Source organism: Carassius auratus, unplaced genomic scaffold (genome assembly GCF_003368295.1).
Source record: "Carassius auratus strain Wakin unplaced genomic scaffold, ASM336829v1 scaf_tig00015248, whole genome shotgun sequence".
Classification (NCBI taxonomy): domain Eukaryota; kingdom Metazoa; phylum Chordata; class Actinopteri; order Cypriniformes; family Cyprinidae; genus Carassius; species Carassius auratus.
Genome location: NW_020524568.1, coordinates 1 through 24654, shown reverse-complemented (window position 1 = coordinate 24654; position 24654 = coordinate 1). Strand labels below are relative to the sequence as shown.

Genomic DNA, 24654 nt, shown 5'->3' with positions numbered 1-24654 from the left:
TATACTTTTAAAAACAGATGTAAAACTTAAAATACAAAACTTTATTGAAAACAGAAAGGACAAAAAATGTGTACAGATGAAAATAATTGCTGTTATGCACATGAGAAAAACATGAAACAAATGAATGCTCTGTACTGTACCACTTGACATGTTTTCAAACAAAATATTTTACAGGAGTAAATAAACTGAACAGAACTTACTTGCCGTCCATAACAACAGACATCTTGCATAGACATTTGATTAGTTAGAGATAAAAGCAGCAATTATTGTGTTAAATAGCGTGCAAATCACAATATTTCAAAACGAATCAAATGTAATGAGACAGTGAGACATCTAGAAGTAACTGAACAGAATCCTTGCATATTTGCATACATTTGCATATTTACATAGTGCACCATTGGCAAGGTTTTATTTCTTTCCAAACTCGATTGAATATGAAATTAAATATACTACAATTGAATATCAAACATCTTTGTGATTTAAAATTCCATTTCTTCTTTTTCACAGGCAGTCAGCTGTTAAAAAAAGAGAATATTCTTTAATGATCTGCATATTTAAATGAGTGAGTGATGTGATATGTGGCCAAGAATGGTGCCATACTCGGAATTTGTTCACTACATTTAACTCATCCAAGTGCAGTTGTGCACACACACACACGCACACACAGCAGTGAGTAGTGAACACACACACTGTAGCGTGAACAGACATTTTTACTGCGGCACCCGGGGAGCAGTTAGGGGTATGGTACCTTGCTCAAGGGTCTCACTTCAGTCGTGGTCATTCACTCTCCCCCACCTACAATCCCTGCCAGTACCGAGACTCGAACTCAGAGTCTCTAACCATTAGGACACAACTGCCCAACGAAATACCTCAGTTGTTTCTGAGAACAATTCTGGGACACCTCGAAACAAAATCGTTTATGATTTCTGACTTGAAAACAAGCAGTGCCCCACTGTTACACCTTTAAAGACATTAAAAACAAACAACTCATTTACAGTCATACACAAGGAAATGGATTGCATAGATGCCAATGCAGGTGCAAATTACTCAGTAGAAGAGGATCGTCCAAAGTACATTTCCTCCAGCAAACACATGCACCGCTGTAATCAGCTGACCTTGAAGTTAGCACTCACAGCCGCACCCAACAAAAAACAGAACAACAATATTTTTATGCTTTATGGGATTGTACAGGCCATATAAAGTCACTCACTCTAAAAAAAAAACAGATGTTTCCAGTGAAAGAACAAGTTCCAGGTAATGGAAAGACTTTGGAAGGACCGGTTTTGGTTGGAATCTCTGGTTCTTGTTTACAACCATCTTTAGGGCTCGGGTTAATCCTAAAAACTGGGTGAAGCCGTGGTTATGGCAGTTTCGGGCCACTTTGGTCACACAGTCATTTGAAGGCTTTGTCAGTTAAATGCAGAAGTGTTTAACAAGGAGAGCAGGTGTGGTGGTTTAATGGAGCTCATTATTACTGACGGCGGTCGTAGATCTTGACCATTTTTTTAATATGGAAAACCTTGTGGCGCAGTTTGCGACATTGGTGCTTCTTGTTTTGATAATCTGCCATCTAAACAGAGAATAAGGAAAAGAAAGCCTTATATTAGCATCAAAAAAGCAGAGCATCTATTACTATGAACATGAGTCAGATGTTTAGTCATACTTCAGTTTTATCACCATGACTCACCCGTTTTTGGTCTTTGAGACGATTATATTCCTCTGCTACAGCCTGTAATGTGAGATAAAAAAGAAAGTCAACAACAGGGAGGTGAAGTAGTCATCTTAAAATGTTTCAGTCGCTCACCTGGTACTTGGGCGAGCCTTCTTCAAGTGTGTCCAGCTCTCTGCTGAGTTTGTTTATCTTATCGTTGATGTCATCCATTTCGGCACACAGTTTCTTATAGGTCCTGAGGTCTGAGTCAAACTCTTTCTTATACTCATGTCGCTGGGCATCAGATGTGATCTCTGGATATAGACTGATTGGAAATGAAAGACAAGGCAGTTGTTGTGATGCTACTTTTTGCCAATATGGTCGTGCAAATTAGAAAGTATTGACAAACAAAAAGCTGCTTGATTTGAAAATGGCCTGTGGTATTTAGAACTGTGCTGATTTGAAATACCACCATTCATATAATTTCAATAAAGTGAAAAAAGTGAAAATACTACCATCCGTCAAAAAAAAATTTCACTTATTCAACCGTTTGCATTAATTTTGCAAACATGAAAGGTTTTGCTAATTTCTCGAATGCGAAATACTACATTTCGCAAAGATATTTTCTAATGTGAAATACAATCGTTTGCTAAAATTTTAATAATGTGAGATAGTACCATTTTCCAAAACATGTGCTAAATTAAAATACAATACAAGCACGACACTTATGCGAAATAATGCCATTTACCAAAAAATTCACTTATGTGAAATACTTCCATATGCCAAATTTTTGCTGATGTAAAATGCCACTATTTGGAGTAATTCCTAATGTGAAATACATACCAGCATTCACTGAAATTTCAGATGTGACCATGCCTTATTTCTTTATTAAGGTCACCTAAGTGGCCACTCAAACTTTCAACCCGGGTATTTTTCATTTGTGTCAAAAAACAGCAAATTAGTTAGATTTCTTTAGCCATAATGCAGTGAATACAAGTATTTTAACATTACAAGTATAACTCACTTTACCGAAAGTTAATGAATACACTAAAAATATATAGTTCATTGTTATTTCATTTTAGTTCATGCAGTAATGTTAATGATTTTCTTCTCGTGGTCCAACAATGAGTGAAATCACATCTATTTTTTAACTCATCACACCAAACAACACATGTTAACATGTATACATACGCAAAGACCTTTGTCCCATTAACCCAAATTATCTATTGTGTTTATTGTGTTAGCATGTGGACATGCCTAGCAGGGATGATTACTACTAACACTGAGCCTGAACCACAACAAATCCTCACCGTGTCCATAGATCTTCGAAATCATTGGCAGTCTCTCCTCCTGTTGTGTACTCGGTTTCATACTGGGACTCGTCCAGCTCGGGGTTCCTCCTGCGTCTCTTGCCCCTGGAGGTGGACGGTTTGAGGATGGTGTCCGTCTGGCCGGAGGGGCTGGAGCTCACTTCTCCAGACGGGGATGTGGAGAGATATGGGCGGCTAAAAGAGTGCTCAGGGTAACTGTGGGCGGAAAAATTGCTACTACTTATTTTTTCAAAAAGAAAAATGGTTTATATGGAAGTTTATTTCTGCAACTGAAGAAAAAAAAACGAATTGCAAGTTTTTATCTCACAGTTCAGACTTTTTTCTCACAATTGTGAGTTTATGTCTAACAATTAAATACAAAATTAAAAAATTTTCTTAAATGAAAAAAAAATTGAAGCCAATCATCTTTTACATAGAGGCATTGCCTGTGTTTTTAAATGAAATGCAGTGTTGGTCAGCATAAGAGACCCCAAATTAGATCAGTAGTGTTTCAAATGACTTGTTAAAGCTGCGGTAGGTAACTTTTGACGCTCTAGCGGTTAATAAACAGAACTGCTTGCGTCTTGCGGAAGAACATCGTAGCCAGAACTACTTCTCTCTGTTTATGTCTATGAAGAATCACAAAGGTACTGGGTTACTCCGCCGCGGTATCCCCGAAGCAATCTAAAATAGTCCGAATATAAACACTTATTATAGGTGTACCCTAGTGATTCAGGACAAGCTAAAAACACGGTTTGGAATATGGATTCATGGTGTACTCGCTTATTATGTTCATTTTTCTACATTTTGAACACAAACAAAGTTACGGACCGCAGCTCTGATTGGTTGTTTCTTAACGGGAGTGATGGAGTTTCTGCAAATGGCAATAGGACCAGTGGGAGGAGCCAGAGGAGCTTGATTTTTTCACAGATTATCTGTCTCATATTCTACTGTCAGGACATAATGACAGGTTTAAAAAATATGTAAAAAATATATTTTTACAAAAGTTACCTACTGCAGCTTTAAGGCCTTAAGCAATAAAGTAAGCTCCAGCATTTCCTAAGCAGGGACATGCAATCTTTGCTTGAACGTTTCCAGCTATCCAATGGTTGGATCACTCACTCACCCGATAACTTTGTGGGACTCAGAGCTAAAGACACTGCCAGTCTTTAGGGGGATGGAGCCGACACTGGGGGCCGAAACCAGAACAGGAGCCATCTTCTCTGAAAACACCATGGATGCCTCCTGCACGCTCTGTCCATCCTGTACATGGTTGACCTGAAAAAACAACAAACTGTTTAGTACAAAGTCTGCAAACTTTGATTCATATCTGAACAGAGAGCATGACGAGCAAAACATCAGGAAGCAACATATTTTAGATAATGACAGGCGAAAAGGCATCACAAACAATAAAGCAAGCTAGTGAGAAGAACTAAAAGCAGATATTTTAACACGATTTTGAAAGGGTTAAGTCTCCTTTGTTTGATGAACAGTGGCATCTTTAATCAGGATAAAAAATGTAAAGGTTCTTTCATTATTGTATCATTTCAATAATCACCACAGGTCTGCTTATGTTAGCAAAAATACTTTGCTTCAACATCATAGTTTTTCATGATCTGTGATCTTTGGACAAAAACTGTTCTTTATTGCTGCCAAGCCTTGAGGAAACGTTTGTATTGCATTGATTGATATACAATGCAGTTAAATCCAGTAATAATATATTAAATGTGAAATAAATGTGTAATCTTAATGGCTCTTTATCACTCAACAATCTGTTTTTCTGCAGGTGCTGTATTTAAACATACAATACCTTTCAAAAGGTTGGGTCGGTAAGATTTTAAAATTTTTAAAAAAGAAGCTCACTTGATGAAAAATGCTGTTGAAACCAATATTGTGAAATATTATTCTTATAATTATATATTAATATTATTATTCTGTTTTAATAGATTTCAAATTGCAATTTATTCCTGTAATGAAAAAGCTTAATTTTCAGTCTGCAATGTCACATGACCCTTCAGAAATCATTCTAATATGATGTTTTGGTGCTCGAAACATTTCTTATTATTATCAGTGTTAAAAAGCATTTAATACTTGTGTGGAAAGATATGCAATAGGATTCTTTGACAAAAAGAAAGTTTAAAATAGCATTCCTTTGAAATAGAATTTGTTTTTGTCACATACATTTCTTTAGTGTAAATCTGAAAAATAAGATGTTAAAAATCTGTTTGGAAAAGTGATTTCACATAACAGATAAGTTTTACTTTGACTGTAAGAATGTTATGTATATTATTATAGTGCACAAACAATACACTACTAACAACATCATAAATCTGTCTTGATCGCAGACCTTTGAAATTGCATTGTGTACATTATACCAACACAGAAACCATTTTAGATCCATTGTTAAGACTTTATTTTCCTTCTGCTGCTGTACAGGAAAGACCGTAGGGAATGAGAAGCAAAAGTGGTCTTGCTCTTCCTGTCGAAGTTTGATTTCAGAAGATGTTCTCAGCATGTACTTTAAGTCAGTGTTTTGTGACAAACACATAATGCCAATAGTTTATATTTCTAGCACAATATGTGACTTATAATCCTTTTTTTCTAAAGAAAAAAGGTTAAAGAAGGAGGGGCTATAAAACCACATATACAAGTAAAAACCACAAGGAAAACAATTCTGAGCAGTACAATGATAAAACAATGAAGTCAGGTGTGCGTGTCAGCGGAATTATTTGTTTTGTTTTGAAGGGGTTTTTGTGAAGGTATGTGTGTGTGTGTTTATGTGTGTAAGGAGGGAGGACGCAGCAGGAAAGAGGGTGGAGGAGCATTTCCCTGCAGCTGGGGAGAAGGGGAAAAGCCACTGTGTACAAGAGCCCAAATCATCCAGGAATTCCAGCAATGCTTTCCCTGCATGAGCTACTGCCACCGCTGATCCGTGATCAGGCTACATACTGTAAGCATGGAAAGAATGCTTGAGAACACAGAAAAGAGGGACATTTCAGACTCCTGACCTCCTTTTGCACCAGAAAAATGTGAAGGAGATATAGAAAGGCAAGGAGAGAAAGGAACTTAAGGCATGGTTAGGGATTCTGTCAGAGCTCATTGATTTACTGAAAGCACCAGGGCAGAGAAAGGCAGACCAGTCTCATGATGGTAGTAATTATGTTTCCAAAGGACTTAATCCAAAATCAAACCGCTCCCCAACAGAGCCTTCACCAGCAGCTATGGGTTCATTAACCACCTGTAGACCCAGATGAAGGATTTACTAGAGGTTGCTCATTTTAAGCTCCGGATTCTCAGTTTAAAGCTTATTTAATTATCGACTGTGTCTCAGACATTTCTTCTTAAATTCTGGGATTAAAAAGAGAAACAACTTTAACACATCAAGAGTATAGATCTATAGAGTTATGAATGCTTTTGGAAAAAATGATGTTTGAGTCGACCTTTGATTGCAAACTTTGGAATCGTAGTAAACTTGAGCAGTGTTTCATCTCTCACATATACAATACATATTTGGCATGTACCCAAAACATATTTTAAGATCTAAATGTGTTTTTCCTGTCCTTTTAAGTCAAGTATTGAAATAAATAACTCTTTAAATATACATATAATAATCAGTAAAATAACAAGACGTGGCCACACTTACATCTGTCTCAGCCAATGAAAAATACTTTTAATAAATATGTTTATACCTAAACATTAAATTTATTCTTTGAACTGTAAAAAAAAAAAAAAAAAAAAAAAAAAATCATGTTGATTTAAGTATGTTTTCGAACTGTCTTGGTATTATAAACGTTTAGTCGTTCATAGTCATCCATCCAAGGAGTTAAAAGCCTCTTGACTTGTTCACTTTGGTTAATGATCAATCACAGCGAAACTAGGCTGGCTGTTAACAAACAGACCGTATCAGCAACATATTCAACCTTTTGACTGAATTATCACAGGCCACTGAAACTATTAAAGATATAGGACTTTAAAACACACCTTCAAACCACTCCCAGTCTACCTAAACAAAGTCTAGATTGACTATCACAAACTATTTAGAAGAATCACACTGCTTGTCCCATGGACGGCTGCTGGGATGCTAGATCATATATAACTTGGACAATTAAATGTATGGGTATTTCCCCTGAAAAGTACTTGGATGCTGTTTGCTGTAGAGACAAAAAATTAGTGGTAATACAGAAACTCACCCAGTCCTCCACATCTCTGCCCTCGGTTCCTCCCATTAGTGGTCGATCCCAGTAGATGTTTGGTTTCCCGTAGTGCCAGATTTTACTTCTGGTCCTATAGGAGAAGAAGGCCGCCACAGCCAGTGCCACCACAACCATGAACCCACAAACCATTGCAACTGCCTGGGAATGACAAAATTGCAGTATTAAGTCAGTGCATAAATAAATTAAAACCCAATATATAAAGCACACAATACATGGTATTCATTTGTACAGGTATGTACAAATACAACGAAATGTAAAAAGTGGAATGTGTGTTAAATAAATAAATAGTAGTGTTGTGTAATGAGCATTACACGTTTATTACCAAGTTATTACCGGTTCATGAGATGGATTGCTTGAGGGAAGAAACTATACTCATGCCTGGCTGTTCTGGTACTCAGATTATTATGTATGCATACATAAATTATGCAGTCATACTCTAATGGTTAGAGAGTCAGACTTGCAACCCAAAGGTTGTGGGTTTGAGTCTCAGTCTCAGTTTAGTCTCAGATGGCTACACGTCACTTTAAATTATTTATCATACTTAACTAAACTGATTTAGTGGTGCACTGATTAATGCTTATATGTGACTAAACACATGAAAGTGAAAGTGACGTGACATTCAGACAAGTATGGTGAATGTCTCAGAATTTGTGCTCTGCATTCAACCCATCCGAAGTGCACACACAGAGCAGTGAACACACACACACTGTGAACACACACCCGCAGCACTGTGCAGCCATTTATGCTGCGACACCCGGGGAGCAGCTGGGGTTCGATGCCTTGCTCAAGGGCACCTAAGTCGAGGTATTGAAGGTGGAGAGAGAACTGTACATGCACTCCCCCCACCCACAATTCCTGCCGGCCCGGGACTCGAACTCACAACCTTTCAATTGGGAGTCCGACTCTCTAACCATTAGGCCATGGCTTCCCACTCTATGCTCATCGAAATAGATGTTTTTGAAAATCTTAATGAAAAAAATGCACTTCCTGTAAGGATTTACACAATGGGAGGGTTGAAATTATGGTCTGTGGCAATCCTTGGATTGTTAACTATAAAGAAAACAGAAATGAAATGGAGTGTCTAAAGACATTATGAAACATCCTGTAACTTTAAATGGTACCTCTTGAGGGTCCACGTAGCAGTAGTGGTACAAGTACTGGTTATACATGGGAAAGCTGCCCCCCATTCCTGTCACACTGCTGCCATAGAGGTTCTGACACATCATAAGCATGGGGTTGTAGTATGAGCTGGTGGAGCTTTGGGCCATAGGGTTCACTCCTACAATGTACACAATGTTTATAATGCCCTGAATCACTGCCATTATACAACAGACAACAAGCACCGCCAGGTAGAACTTCCTGCTGCGGAACGTGTTGGTTTTGGAAAAGCTGGCTGCAAAGATACCCAAAGCGATGATGAAGTTTATGGCGGCAACGGCAATCATGCTAGTCTTGGCCGAGTAAGGAGTCGGGTAAGAATTGTAGTAGCCTCCGTATCCAGATCCACTTCCGTATCCATATCCACTTCCGCTTCCGTATCCATACCCACTGCCATATCCATATCCACTTCCACTTCCATATCCAGGATAGCCGGAATATCCAGATCCATAACCTAATCCATACTGCATGTCCCAAACCAGAGTCGAGGCCACACAGGCGAAGATTCCCAGACAGAGGATTATAACGGTTGCTATCATAATCTTCACAATTCCCGGGGGGAAAACCATTTGTAGAAATGCTGTGGTACCTCCTCACCCACATAGTACGATCCTGGAGCTGGAGGGTAGGGATCAAATTCACTCCGTGGGTCTTGGAAGCTCCCAGGTGGTCCAAAGCCATTGGAAGGCGGGGTGTACATGGGGGGACTTTCATAGGATTGTCTCTCAAACATCTCTCAAAGACGTCCAGTGACCTGCTAAAAAAAGCACATGAATGTATAAACATGAATATCATCACCCAGGTGCTACAGTCATATAGAAAATGTTATAGGTTCCTCATTTAACCTATAACATTACATTTACTGTTTAAGACCAGCTAAAAAATTTTTTTAAAGACTTAAGCTTTAAATGTCTTAAGTCAGCACATTAGCAGTGACATCAATTAATACACAGGCCAAAATGATGTTACCTGAAGCCAAAAGCCTGAAATAACTGTGCTGTTGATCAGTGTGAGGTAACAACATAGTGGAGACATCATCACCATGGATCAGAGTCTGTCCACGCAAAGCTGCTGTTTACAGCCCCGACCGTGGGAATTAAACACAGTCTGAATGACTTCGACATGCACAGATTTACATTCTGGCCAAATGGCCATGTTGTTTGTTTAATTTCAGATGATATGCTCCAGGGGTGAGGTCCCAAACAGGGAAAAACAAGACAGAATAGGCATAAAAAAGTATTCAACAAAAATATGTTATAAAATATGTCAAACACATTTCAATGTTAGCTGTCCATTTATGTTACTGTGAATGCACATTTGTAATAAAATACAGAACAATCCATTGATGGAATTATTTATTTATTTTTTATTTTTGCCTAAAAAACAGGTGTGTCTTTCTGACACAGTCCTCAAAATTTGTAGTTTTTAAAAAAGTTTTAAAGTTATGCTATATCTTCTAATTATTTGTAAATGTCATATGGAAGTCCTTGTATTGAAGTTGTTTAACAAGTTTACTGTCTTCAATGAAATATAATAATTAAAATAATAAAAAATTTTAATATATTATGAAATAAAATAATTTAAGAATTTATGTCTTTATGCTTAAAATTGCAATTTCAATAAAATATAATATTTAAAATAATTAAAAATATTATATAAATATAAATACAAATATAAATATAAATTTATATTATATTATATTATATTATATTATATTATATTAATTTACATTTATAATGTCTTATGTCTGCAATTGTAATGTCTTCAATAAAATATAATATTCTAAATTCAATAAAAAAAAAATCTCAATAGCAGCATGCAAAACCACAGCAACAGAAGAATGCAAGCTACACTTTCAGTCCCTGGCCCAGGCCTAGATAAAGCCATTTATCTGTTTACTGTGTGTTCACCTACTACCCGGCCTCCCCCAACTTCTCTCCTTTGTTCTAGCAAAAAGTCAAGGCTGCACTCTGTCTGTGCATGGTCACCATGGCAATAAAGGCCTGAGGTAAAAAAAAGAAAAGAAAACGAGGCTTGGATAGAAAAACACAAGAGGTTCACTGTCTGGGCCGCTCCAGAGAGGGGTTGCCTACGTAGGCAGATACAATTATAGTGATCAGGTGTCCTCAAGAGAATCCTTTCTTATTTACCAACACAGCACCGTTTTGATTTCATTTATGATTAATTAATGTAGAAGTACCATGGTAAAATGTTGGCATCACATCATAACACAATGGTACTTTAATATGTACCACGGTAGTACAAGGCATTTCAAAGAATGCTACCATACATGACCGAAAACATCATATCATTGCAACATGAAACTCTTAATACTGTGTAAGTTAAAATTAGCATAGTAAGAAACATTGTATTTCCATGGTATTTGTCCAAAAAGCATTGTACTGTTGTAATATTATACACAAAAGTACTATGGTATTTTTGAAGCAGATGATGAAGTATAAACTTCAGGGACACTAAACAAAGTGGGTTAGCTTGGAGCCAAGATCATAAAAGCTGTTATTATCTACTTTGCATATCTTAGTAAAACTGCTACATGTGTCTATTACACACTAAAATTGGTTTTAGTCATTAGTTTCTTTTTTTTCTTTTTTGTGAGACAACAATTATTTTTTTATGAATAGGCTGAAAAAGCATTAGTAGCAACAATATATATTACCTTTTTGAATCTGTCTTCCCCTGAAGATATGAAGATTTGTTTTATTAATATCAATATTATTTTCTCAGATTTTTCTTCTTCGTCTTCAAATAAAAATGTTCAGTTCGAGTTAAAAATCAATCAATCAAATGAAGCAGGTGAGAGTAAAGGTGTTGGCAGTTTCTGTAAATCTGTGTAGTCCACCTGCTCCTACATGCAGTGAAACACTTCTGCACGAGTCTCTCTCTATCAGAAGATTCTCCAGTGCTCTTGACCCCCCTCAAAAAGACGTGGGCGGAAATTCGTGACGGCTGTGAAAGTAAACTTCCTTCAGAACAAGACGTTTACTCGATCTAATCTAGAAACGTGACTCGTCCGCATTCCGTCGATCCAGGTTTTATCCCATTGGACAAAAGCCGCAGAGGGCGGGGCATTTCTGTCATTCATTGTTTTAGCGTGTCTCCATCTTATTATAGTGGATAAAATTTTAACTTCCAGCAGGTGTAATTTTTATCACATGGTCTTTTAGGTTATAATGGTCATTTGAAAAGAAAAGAAAAAAACAACAACAGCCATTCAATTTCCGAAGAAATATTCTGGGTTGTTTATTTATTTCAATAGTTTTTTTGTTGTTTGCAATTCATCACACCCCACAATAAGTGACAACACCTGTGATGGGAAAATCGAAATAATAATAATAATAATAATAATAATAATAATAATAATAATAATAATAATAAAAATAAATAAATAAATAAATAAATAAATAAATAAATAAAATTCGGCAAGTGAATCAGTTGTGTGCGTATTTAATTATTTCTAAACACCAGAACATATATATATATATATATATATATATATATATATATATATATATATATATATATATATATATATATATATATATATATATATATATATATCAAATTCAATCTCTCAGTCGTGATTAACTAATTAGCTCTTTATTTCCACACCGTTCGGCGATATTTGCTAATTTAATTGTCACTGTATAAATAATCAGGTTATAACAAATAAAAACGTATCGGTGTTAGAGAGTGGTTTTTAGTGTTGAGAGATAAGCAGGTTGTAAAATGCTGAATAGCCTTAGTTCGTACATTTTTTAAGCGCAATATTTGCATAGCGCTGTTAAATAGCGCCGTCCTGCGTGGAATCAAAGAATGTCATGGGAATAAAACGAGGTGAGAGTGATGGGGAAAGTTTTCTTGCGAGATCTATGAAATAAACTGCAACAGATAATGTCTCTTTGGTTGAGGTTATTTATAATTAAGATGACTATAATACAAATAGTACTTCCTTCAGTAGGTCAATAGGTTACTTTTTGGACCAATCTACCTTTTTGTAACTGACTTTAAAAAGTTATGATTAGTTATAAAATATATATAATTAAGACTAGTCTAAATAGTTTATATATCCGGCCACAGATCTAACTGAATCAAACTTTCAGATCTGTGAAATAAAAATTAAAATAAAAAATAGGCAAGAATAAAAAAATTCATACCCCCGATTTTGTTCTCATAAAAATATTGACATTCTTTTTTGTAGATCTGTTTGTTTTACCCTTTATCTACAAAAAGCTCTTATTTAGTCCACTCCATTTTTTACTTTTTAGTAATAAAGTAATAAATAATTGATCAATCCATTAATTCACATCACTTCAGGGGGGGACAAACCTGCATGAAAAATGTGCCAGATTTATTTGTTTTGGTTCTTAAATATTAATAAATACTCAGAGCAAAGATAGTGGACCTGAGAGGAATGTTAAGTGGAGACATGCATGGGGAAATGCAGAAAGTATATATATATATGGAAATGGAACGTCCCCACATCAGAGCACTTGTGGTAAAACACATTTGTGACAGAAAAATGTCACTGTAGAACAGCTCTCTGACTGAGGAAGTTTCTTTATTATACATAGCCTATATATATTTTTTTTTTACAGAATGTGCGAACAGATGGTTGAACCAACTAACAAATTTAACTAAACTGTAATGTGTCTGAAAGTGCTTCATCAGTTTTTTCCAAATGATCCAAACTCCTGACATGAATGAAACTCGTGTGGAAAGGAAAGAAACACATTTTTGGATATAATGGCCACACTCACAATGTGCAATCCTTTACCAAATATAAAAATGATTGCCTCGACATGAAAATGCTGTCAAATTGTCTATTATTAACAAAGTGCCAACTTACCTTGTCGTTCATTTTACCCTTTAGTCCTCCCTATGTTTTGGGAAGGAAAAAATAGGTCATTTAAAAAATGAAAGGAAAAAGAATCAGAGAAAAATATTGAAACTTTCAGTGTTTGAGCAAAAAAAAAAAAAAAAAAAAACAGCTATTAATGTGCATTTAACTGTATTTTGATCACGTTCATGCGTGACACTGAAGCACTTTGTAGCACTGAAGTCAATTACTAAAACAAGACATAATACAAGAATTTCAATGAGGGTGAGATGAGACACATTTGTCCCGATCACAGCAGCCACTGCTTTGAACTGACTGAATACATCAACTTTCACAAAAGCATATGTAAGAGATAGCCTAATGTAGGCTACAGTTAGCAAGTCATTGTATTGCAATGTTATTTCACTATATTTTGTACGTTATCTGCCAGGCCATCCAAAATGTAGATGAGTTCATTTCTTCATTGGAACAGATTTGAAGAAATTACTCATTAGGCCTAAATCGCCTACTCACAATGGATCCTCTGCAGTGAATGGGTGCTGTCAAAATAAGAGTCCAAACAGCTGATAAAAACATCACATCACATCTTGTGAAGCCAAAAGTTGGGTTTGAAATAAACGACTCCATCACAAAGATGTTTTTACTTCAAACCATTGCTACCAGCTAAAATATGAGTCCTCTTTCCATAACAATGCTTTCTTCAGTGAAAAAATCAAGTCTCTCCTGAATCATTATTATGGTTGTTATGGATTATCGATTGTTTTGCAGAAGCATTTATTTGAAGTTAAAACGCCATGATGGATTTGTTTATTACAAACACCCAACTTTTCAATTAAAAAGACGTTTTTAATTGATGGACAGGAGATGTGTGGATTACTTGTGTATCATTGTGATGTTTTTATCACCTGTTTGGACTCTCATTCTGATGGCACCCATTCACTGCAGAGGATCCATTGGTGAGCAAGTGATATAATGCTAAATTTCTCCAAATATGTCCTAATGAAATAAAACAAGCATCTACATCTTGAATGGCCAGAGGGTGACTGAATTTTCAGTACATTTTCATTTTTGGGTGTACGGTTCCTTTAATTTTCTCTTGCCAATCCACAAAATAGTGAGTGAACGCACAAATGCAGAAGAGTTCCTGTAGAGTAGATTGATGGCTGAATAATAAAATATATAAATGCTTGTTACAGATTATAAAGTGCTTTGTTCAGAGTGGCCTAAAAATACTGTCCATTTTCTTCAGCCCAAATGTTCTATGCATGGTTAACTGGGAGTAATACAGGAACTGCTATTCTTAGATTGTGCGCCACATTCTGCGTCATTACTACTGTTGCTGTCTTAAAACGGACCAAGTTAAAGATGAGTGGATTTAAACCAATGAAGAATCCATATCCAAGAAATATAACAAAAGCAGGTATGTAAAGACAACACGTCTATTAAAGACAAGATATATAAAAATGCAATGTGACCAGGTAGTGGAATTGTTCATTTATTTCTTTATATTGGAGCCCAGCATTATGTAAATCCGCTACAGCTTGGTCAACAAGGCCAAAGACACACAGTAAAGGCAGTTTGCTGTTTTTCAAACCCGTAATGACAACCACATCTTGATGCTTTCATTCTAAACCTAGAACTGGGAACAAAATTGGTTAATGTAAGTGGTAATGATATCCAAGTGTGGGATAAATCTTCTGTTGTTCGCTTCTACATTTTGTTTAGGTTCATTTTTTTTTTATCAAGGAAATGAATGTTTTCAACTATGCTGCCGCTCTGCTGTAACATTTTGTATATCCTCTACAAGCTATAAAAATCTAGGTAAATAATAAAAAAAGGAACCTCTGTAAAAAATGAGAAAAGAAAAGGAAGGAAAAGTTAAGAGAAAACCATCCTTTAGGTCAGCTCCATCATTAATTTGCATTGAAACATGCAAGGGGGTGTACAGTATTTCCTTCCCATCACATCCCCAGGCTGTCTTAGAGATTGCCTGCGCTGAAGATGCTTTAAGGACCTTTGGAAGCTTTGGAGGAATCTTATTTTGTCTTTCACACTTGTTGGAAAAAGTGTGCTTGAATATTGTTTATTTCTATAGAGAGAATGCATATTATTCTATAAGACCTTGAATGTCGTCAGTGTAATATAAAGAAAATGTGTGGTGTGGCTCATGGAAACATTTATCAGTTGAATTGGACTAGCTACATTTTTTTTCGTTTGTAAAATATTATTTTGACAATAAAATGTTATCCTTCTTCCTTGTTTTTAGGCATTTCCTATATCTGGTTGCATTTTTTTTTTATTATCTAGTAATGATTAATCAATCTGAACATGGGACTTCCAAAGGACCTTCCTCAGCTTCTATGAGAACAACAATTATATATAATGGATAAGAATAGCAGCATGGTACTCAATACTGTGCAGTATATACTGTATACAGAACTTCTTCATCCACTGAATTTGCAATATTCAAAAAATGTGTATCTGTTGCCACATGATCTTATAACATACCTAGTGAAAAATAAATATAGTAAAATGAATCTGAAATACATTTATTTCATGCTAAGTATACTACAAATATATTTACATATTTATGTACTTTAAAAAGAAATACCTTGCAATTGTATTTCAAACCTATTTATTTTGTAAATTGCAAACCTTTGCTATACTTCAAGTCTGCTAAATTGTAACTACTAGTTTTGTACTTGATGCACTTTTAATTGTGCGGAAGTATTGCTGAAGCCCATCTAAAGGTATACTGAAGTATATTTGATTGTGCTAAAGTGGAACTATTGCAAGTATACTTCAGATACACTTTAAATATCTTGCATTTAAAGGCCAATGTTATTCAAAGATCATATAATCTTCATCAATAGTTAAAACACATTTTAGGTTTAATATTTAAAAATTTTTACACTGTAGACAAGTAGTGCTCCAAATAAAGTTTAAATATAATTTTTATATCAGTTGGTCTAAAGCAATATGTCAGTAAATATGTTAATAGATTTGAACTATAATTTTTATGAAATAAATGTATTTTAAATACATTACTTTTTTTTTTTTTACTAGGGATTGTATGTTTAGCTGTTTAGCAAGTGCCACAAAAGTCCCCAAGTTTTGTTCCATTGTAAAAAATGTAAACATTTCAAAACATACATTTTATTTGGTCTCAAATGACCAAGGACAACATGAGGGTTAACTGAATTTTGGGTAAAAAATATCTTGTTTTAATGTCAAAATGTTTTATACTTAAAACTACTAACACTGAAAAAGAAAACTTGATATAGGTACGGTATTCAACGCACTGTTCTCTGATAAATGCCAGGGAATTTTAATGCATACAGACAATTTGCATACTGTATACAAATATATACTGCAGTAAGAGTAAGTAGCATGCTAGTATGCTATTCAGAACTTAGCATATATCTTTAATGTCTGCCTGTCTGGTGACTTCCTCTCCCATTTTTCCTTCCTTTTCAATCCTCTGTATTTCCATGAGGTTAGCTCCATTAAATTTTCTGTTTCCAAACAGAATTTCACCCCCTGCAGTCTGAATCCAGTCCATACTATACAAGGGCTTTACAAAAAAGCTAACGTTAAACAGCCATACAATGGCTAAACATAAACCATATCTCTACCATGATGAGTTAATTCATTACATTTTTATTCCAGTGTGTTGAAGTTGTCATTCTTATTAACGTTTCAGTACTAAAAGTATATTTAGCAGTGTTAGTTGGTGATAGAGGTGTGTAGGAGTGTGTGTGTAGGATTAGAGTATGATTTTGAGTGTGTGAGCGTGCTAGCCGCTATCAGAGGACGTGTGTGGTGCAGTAGAGGGTGATCTCCGCCGGTGCACGGATGACGCCCAGGAGCGATCGGAGGTCTGCGAGGAGGGGCGCGTGAGAGTGAATCCACGCTGGGTCAGCCCGTCCAGCAGGTGGTGCTGTTGCTGCTGTATGGCTTGTGAGAGCAGGCCAGGCAGAGCCTGCAGACTGTTGTTTATGGAGTCCAGTTTTGTCTCTAGGTGACCGATCCGCTTTTCCAGCTCCTCGCTGCGCTCCTGCAGCTCTGAGACCAGGTCGTACATCACATTCTGTGTCTGAAGAAGTGAAAAACACTATTAGTAGACATAAAAATGCAAGAATCACATATATAAATACACAGTGTTATCTACTGACATGGAAAAGTAAGCACATTTTCGGTCTACAAAAAAACGAAAACATTTAAAATATCAAAAGAAATTCAAAACATTTAAAACATACAGTAATATTAAAAATGAAAAGACACAAAATACATATTTACACACATACGTTGTCAAATAACGAATTTAAATAAAATTCCCATTATTTATTCAGGCACAGACGTCACTTGCTAAATAATATGATGCAGGTCATGGTGCATACTGTATACTATTTCACATACTATTTTAGAGGTTCATTCAGGTAACATGGTCCATTTTACCCAAATTTACAGTACCCTAAGTGCAGTTTTCACATATGAGCACACACAGAGTACCTTGCAAAAGTTTTGGGTTGATAAGATTTTGAAAGTTTCTCTGCATTTATTTGATCAACAATACAGAAAAAGAAAAATACTATTGTGAAACATTATTACAGTTTAATACAACAGTTTTCTATTTGAATACATTTTAAAATGTTTAAAATTGGTGCTCAAGAACTAAGTGTTGTTATCATTATATTTGTTGGAAACAGACGTGCTGCTTAATAAATCCATCCATTCCATAGAATAAACATGCACTCCTTACAGTGCATGGCAATACTACAAGACTACCAAACATGTCACTACAGATCTACTACTTAAGACTGTACTCACCTTTGCTAAGTCCACCAGTGTGTTTGCTTGATCATTCAGCTTCCTTTGCTCCATCTTCACACTTCGCAGTCTGGGAAAACAATGAAGCCAGGGAGCAGGTAGACAGACAAAGAGAAAAAGATGGGCCACAAGGAAAGAAGACACACAGATATATAATGGAGACAGTAGTTTATAGAGGAAGGAGTGCAAAAACAAGTGCATGAGGTTGTGATGAGGTGTCAATGAAAAGAGCAGGGAAATTAGCAGGGAAAAGAGGAAGAAACAGAGTTTGACAATTAGGCTGAAATCTAGAAGCTATAAAGTGTCACATTATGATTATTCTTCCATTAAATGATGTGTCCACATGCAAACATTTACATTCCAGTTCGGTCCAGTCAGACATGCAAACTTATTCAGCCACAGGAGGTAAATAAAAAAAGAAGGGTCGAAAAGAACAACAATTGAGCCATTGTCCCAAAACTCCATAAGCATATGGACATGGATATTATAATACTACCTCAAAGTCACGAAACTGTGCTGCAGATTTTTTTTAGATGGTGATCTGATGCATTTAGAAATTCTCCACTAAATGTAATGGACAGTAATGAAATGCAGTTAGACATTATGAAGCAATAAAAGCATACTGTTTAAAAGTAGCTATAAAGTCAAAAGATTTTAGTTTGATATTGAAACTATTTGTTGGTAAATTTTTATTTTGTTTTATTGAGATGTTATTATCCTGTGTTTTAATTTGGTAGAAAAATGTTACTTTATACATTTTTAATATACATAATTTGATATGAACATATTTCTATTACACACACACACACACACACACACATACATATACATATATACACATACATACATATACATATATATACACATACATACATATACATATATATACACATACATACATATATATATATATATATATATATATATATATATACACATACATACATATACATATATATATATATATATATATATATATATATATATATATATATATATATATATATATATATATATATATATATAGTTATATATATAGTTTATATATAGTTTATATTTTATAGTATAAGTTATTAAGCTTGATTCTGTATATATAAAATATTAATATTTTCAATAATAATAATAGTAATAATAATTGAATAAACTCACATACTTGTGGTCAGAATTCATGTTTGAATTTATATTTTCAAACTAAATCTGAAAGTCAAGTAAGCTTATGTTAATCACAGACTTCAATTTAAAAGTAAATCAAAGACCATAAACTAAACATTTTCAAATCCTATTATAATTTTTCGGCTGACTGACAGACCTACAAATTGACGTCATGACTACGCAGCTCTATTGCATCATGAATGGTTCAAAATGTGCAAAAATACAACCCAAACACCACCTTTATCAGTGTGATGATGGCAGACATTCTTTATTTTGTCTCAGACTGTAGTGTGGAAACAGATGAAGTGATAAAAACACAGAATGTGGACACACGGTTTGTGCCCCATGGTAATGACAGATGTGCTAACAATGATGCATTAGCATTAACCTAATTTCAGTGCCTATTGAATTCAGAAAGCCAAAACCAGAAACTCTCTAGATACACATAGCTGGGCTTTCCTCAAGGAAAGCACGAACATAACCCGGAAAGGAAAGGGGAGATTCTTGTGTAGAACAAGAAACCTTTTTTTTTTTTTTGAATCTAAGAACAATTTCTTGAGAAAAATGCTTGTCAGTAATACTCACATGCAGAATATAAACATAACATGATGGCTTTTAGTGTCTTTTCCAAAAAATATTGTAAATGTCTTCTCCAGAGTTAACCTAAACCAACCCCAACCATCTATTTGCTTCAAACTCTCCCCCTCCCATCAAAAAACGAAAAAGGTGTGCAAGCTTTATGGAAAATAAAAAGTGGACACTTTGCACTTTTTCACATGTGCTTGCACTGTTGTAAAGATGAACTCTCAATTTTGGGACGGCCAAAATTGGTCTGTTTGTTTCTGTACCCAGACCTCCATAGTTCCCTGCACTCCAGATGCAATTGTTACCTTCTCCACAACACAGGCCGATTTGCTGAGTTTATGAAGCATTTAATGTGCAGATATTTATAGAATTTTATGATTGTATGCATTAGGCAAGGGAATGTTTATGCGGTCTCGTAAAAGTGAAGGCCAAATACATTATAAATGAACTGTTGTGCTCAGCAGTTGCACTTTCTCTTTGACTGCGTGCCAAACAGAGGCAGGACTGGCAATTCACATCGGAGAACTTATGTTCTTGTCTATGTACCTATGTGCACCTATGCATGTCCAGAAAATGTTACAACACCTAATGGATTAGTTCAGCTAAAACTGTTCATCATTTAATCAACCTTATTCTTAAGTCTAAAACGTCTAATGCAGTCTTATAAGATTCACGTTCAATATTTCTGTAAGTGTATCTCCATAAGAATGATTTGCAACAGATTTGTGTTTGCAAGAAAACACTGCAGACCAGCAGACTAGCAGGTTTTATGACTAAAAGGATGAAAGTGCAGTGGTGAGGTTCTGTGGAAATCTGGTACAGGCTAGATGAATGAATTTCAGACATTGTGGCATCTGATAAATTTGAAGCTGAGAAGATGTGAAGAACTTTCCCTCCAAATACCTTAAAATGCCGGTGAAACATGTAAATGCAGTTCATCTAAATACCGTAATGGATAACAAATGCTAAATAAAAATGGAGCCCAGCTTCAAATGTTTTCAATGTTCATCATGTTGGTTGATACTGCTGAGTAAGACTTAGAAAAATGAAAAAGGGTTCCAATGGTAAAGAAAAAAGAGAAGACATGACTTACTTCTGAGCTCTGCAGTGATTTAAGGCAAAACAAATGGAACACAGAATCAATTTTTTTTAAATCCTCAAGTTGCACACCACACTATAAGACTTTCAAACTTTTATGACTGACTGAAAAAAAAAAAAAAAAACTGCCATTTGATTTGCTTCACCTGGGGTCTCATTTATAAAACTCTCCGTACATTTCATCCTATAAGTGTACGTATGCACAAAAGTTTTCAGATTATAAAACCATGCATATAAAATCCTGGTCAGGAGAAGATTGTATGTGTGTGCATCTCCAACCCGACTCATCGGACATAACCTCATCTGTATATCATTTCCATGCACATCCATGTGATACCATGTTTAATACTGTCAAAGGAACAAGACGTTAAGGAAATATGAGATATGGACTAAAAATGCCATTTGTGGCAAACATAGTTTTTTTATTGCTAAAAATCATCCAGTATCCTTGTTGTTTTAGAATAAATATATCAAAATATCCATAAAAACAAAACTTTAAAATAGTTCTCCGATAAATATTCTCATTCATTTCCACTGGCCAAATAGTATTTTAATTATTTTTTAACAATTCGAATCAAATGTAATTTATGCAGTTTTGCTGATAAGGTGAACATCTTATAGCTTATTGTTTTTATTTATTTATTTATGGAAACAGATAGGCCTATATTTATTGCAGTATAGAATTCCTCACTGACAAAATATTTAAAAAATGATATGTTAAATTACCATTTTCTTCAAGCTGTATCTTTCAAATACGTTGGTATTTTTCATAATGTTATAGAGATGCCTTCACATGACATCAACACCTCTGTGTACAGTATGTACTGTACAGTAAGCTATTATCACTGTACCTATTCAAGGTATGTAGTTTATGTAAATTTGTATACAGATCGTTGTGTACTTGTTACTTTTCTCACTCCAGGAAAAAGAGTGCATACGCATGGTCTATAATGTCTGTTCAGTGCGTACATATTTCATATATTACACAAGTCCCATTTTGTGCGTACGTAATGTTTATAAATGAGACCCCAGGCCATTTATCAACAGTGATATTTCATTACGCTCCATAAAAGTTTCAAAGCAAAAACTAATATGCTATGAAACACACTCTTTTATTTAAAAAGTGTCATATTTATATAAATAAAAACAAATTAAATCAAAGCAATGCTATGTAGACTTCAAATATATCTCAATTAAGGAAACAAATAGATAGTCAGCAATAAAGAACAAAGAAATAACTAACAGCAGTGAGTGGGTTCTCTCTTTTTCTTTGCCAGTATTATTGTTTGATCAATATTAACATGATAATAGGCGGTGGCATGCAATTACACTTTAAGTTCCAATGCACTGGTCTGATATTATGGGAATTTATTTTTTGTACATTTACTTAAGACAATTCTACTGAGCTTACATTAACATCTCACCAAGACAGTAGTTTGTAACCAGAAAGTGCATTTGGTCATTTATGCACACAATTACGCTGCTTGTCCGATATACTAACTCTGTACTATCCCTAACTTTTTATTTTCGGCATCATCAGCATCAAGATTTCAACCCATGATCTGACAGGTAAAACACCCAAGATCTTAAAATGCCGTGGCAATAAATTAGGAAGGAAATATGAGGTTGAGATAGAGTCTAAAAGGTTCAATTTCGTTTCCAGAACTCCATTAAAAAAACTTGAGATTCCCTAAATTGGAAAGCGAGAACTTGAACTAAATCTAGTTTTAAGCACCATCAAATTTAGATTTATATCTCATCTCATATAAAAATACAAATGCAGACAGCACACATAGCAAAAGGAGGATTACAGATGTTGCAAATATACGTACTGGTGAATGGCCTGCAGAAACTTGCGCTGATGTTTCCTGACCCTGGCATGGTCAATCTTCTTCACAAGCTTTGTATGTTTGTAGATTAGCCATGTTTCCCTGAGTACATTAGCAGCCGTGTTTTTCACCTGCGAGTAAATCAAATCCAGATAAGAAACTGAAATATTAATTTGAAAACATCACTACAGCTAGTGTAGACAGAAAGATGTACAGTATGTCTGGAAAAGATTAAATTATACTAGATGTAGACTCCTGGTAAATTAGCAATATGGGTTAAATGTGCCTGCCAGATTTTGTCTAGAAGATGATCTCATCAAGGGAACCTTGGCCGGTTTCCACGGCTTATGCAACATCAACATTTGCATCAACAATTCTGTATATTAAAAATATGCTCACTCTTTTGCAGAGTTGAGTGTCCATCATAAAGTTATGGACGTGCTTTTCAGCCTTGGTGAGCTCTAGCTTCCTGGCCACGACAGCCACCACTAGGGCAGTGCAACCGGCCCCCTGAAAACACACAAAAAACACAAATCAATGCACAATCATTAAGAAGGCTTTTTATATACAGTTGCTCTATAAAATGGCTTTACAGTTTGATGGCGTTACGGCTGAGTGGGTACTAATTACTATAAAAAATATGCAGATAAACTCACAAGGGTGCAAATGTCTCGAAAATAGAATTTTCATATGCAGTCTATCTACAAAATGGCTTTATTGCCTGATGATGTTATGGCAGAGTGGACACTAATAACTATAAAATATATGCAGATAGACTCACAAGAACATGAAAGTCTGAAATGTAAAACTTGCACATCATTTGTTCATAATTAGAAGGATAAAAGAGAGATGCACCATGATCCCAGTAAGAAGACACACTCCCTTCCCACAGTATGTGTTGGGCACCATGTCTCCATAACCAATAGACAGGAAGGTTATGGAGATCAGCCACATGGCTCCCAAGAAGTTACTGGTGACTTCCACTTTATCATGATATCTGATGAGATAAAATGACAAGAAAACAAACTGGATTAGTAATTAAACAACACCTTACAGGATCATTCTCAAAAAAGAAAAATTGTTTAAAGGTGATCCCAGTTCGAGTTTGTGAAATATATATAAATAAACAAAAATGAAAAAAGTTCAAATTTTAATACATTTAATTCATCTAAATTAGGAAAAAGAGATTATTTATATTCAGGGTTCAAAATTACACTAACTTGTTCAATTTAAATTATTTCAAGAAGTTAAATCAATTAAGAAATATAATTTTAGCTACATTTATGTTGACAAACTAAATAAACTAAAGGAAGATAACTGAACTGGTTCTTGTATATTAGTTCAGGTTAAAATCTAAATGTATTTATTATTTTCATTATTTAATCATTTGAATAAATTAATACATATATACTGTCTACATTTATGTTAAGAAACCAAATTAACTGGAAGACGACACTTTAGATTATTTATAGAATTTCCAAATATTACATTAGATATAATAAACTTATATTGATGCTGACAAACAAAATTAAATGAAAACAATTAAGTTAATCTTGAATCTTAGTTTAGGTATTTTAATAATTGAAACACATTTAAGTAAATACAATAGTAGCTACATTTACAGTGACAAACAAAATGAACCTGGAGCTACAGTACTCTCGTAGCAGAGTCCAGGTTTCCAACCCCTACTTAATACGCTGTGCTGCTGCAATCATATTTTCATTGATTTGTCCTATACTAAATAATATGGTTACAAAAGCTATATACAAACAGTCCTGTTCGAAATTTGAGCAGCACTGCACGTTGACAGTGGTGCACAGCTGAAATAGACAGATACAATTTGCATTGGGGTCTTTGAAAGAGCCCGATTACATTTGAAGGGTGATCTTAAAGGCAACCTAAAGTGCAATATCAATAAGTTATGAATGCAACAGCATATATCAATATTCAGGCCTGTCCACACTGGATA

The 24654-nt window shown here is 34.9% G+C and overlaps 1 protein-coding gene and 1 pseudogene across 1 annotated transcript; both read right to left on the bottom strand.

Annotated features, from left to right (window-relative positions):
* Positions 1 to 23: 23 nt before the first annotated feature.
* Positions 24 to 11341, bottom strand: LOC113074622 (occludin-like; annotated as a pseudogene).
* A 4863-nt stretch (positions 11342 to 16204) lies between these two features.
* Positions 16205 to 23678, bottom strand: LOC113074626 (small conductance calcium-activated potassium channel protein 2-like). Its single transcript, XM_026247455.1, has 5 exons — positions 23541 to 23678; positions 23085 to 23195; positions 22689 to 22816; positions 18022 to 18091; positions 16205 to 17287 (listed from the first exon to the last, which is right to left on the bottom strand). The coding sequence occupies exons 1-5, from the start codon at positions 23637 to 23639 to the stop codon at positions 16988 to 16990; spliced, it is 708 nt and encodes a 235-aa protein (XP_026103240.1). The 5' UTR covers positions 23640 to 23678; the 3' UTR covers positions 16205 to 16987.
* Positions 23679 to 24654: the final 976 nt, after the last annotated feature.

What these genes read in the sequence shown, in the direction of transcription:
- LOC113074626 (XM_026247455.1), bottom strand. Translation starts at nt 23,639, where the DNA reads ATGTGGCTGATCTCCATAACCTTCCTGTCTATTGGTTATGGAGACATG. An exon ending in TTTCTGCAGGCCATTCACCA is followed by an intron (nt 18,092 to 22,688) that starts GTACGTATATTT and finishes TTGTTTTCCCAG; the next exon opens with ACTGCGAAGTGTGAAGATGG. An exon ending in CACTGGTGGACTTAGCAAAG is followed by an intron (nt 17,288 to 18,021) that starts GTGAGTACAGTC and finishes TCACTTCTTCAG; the next exon opens with ACACAGAATGTGATGTACGA.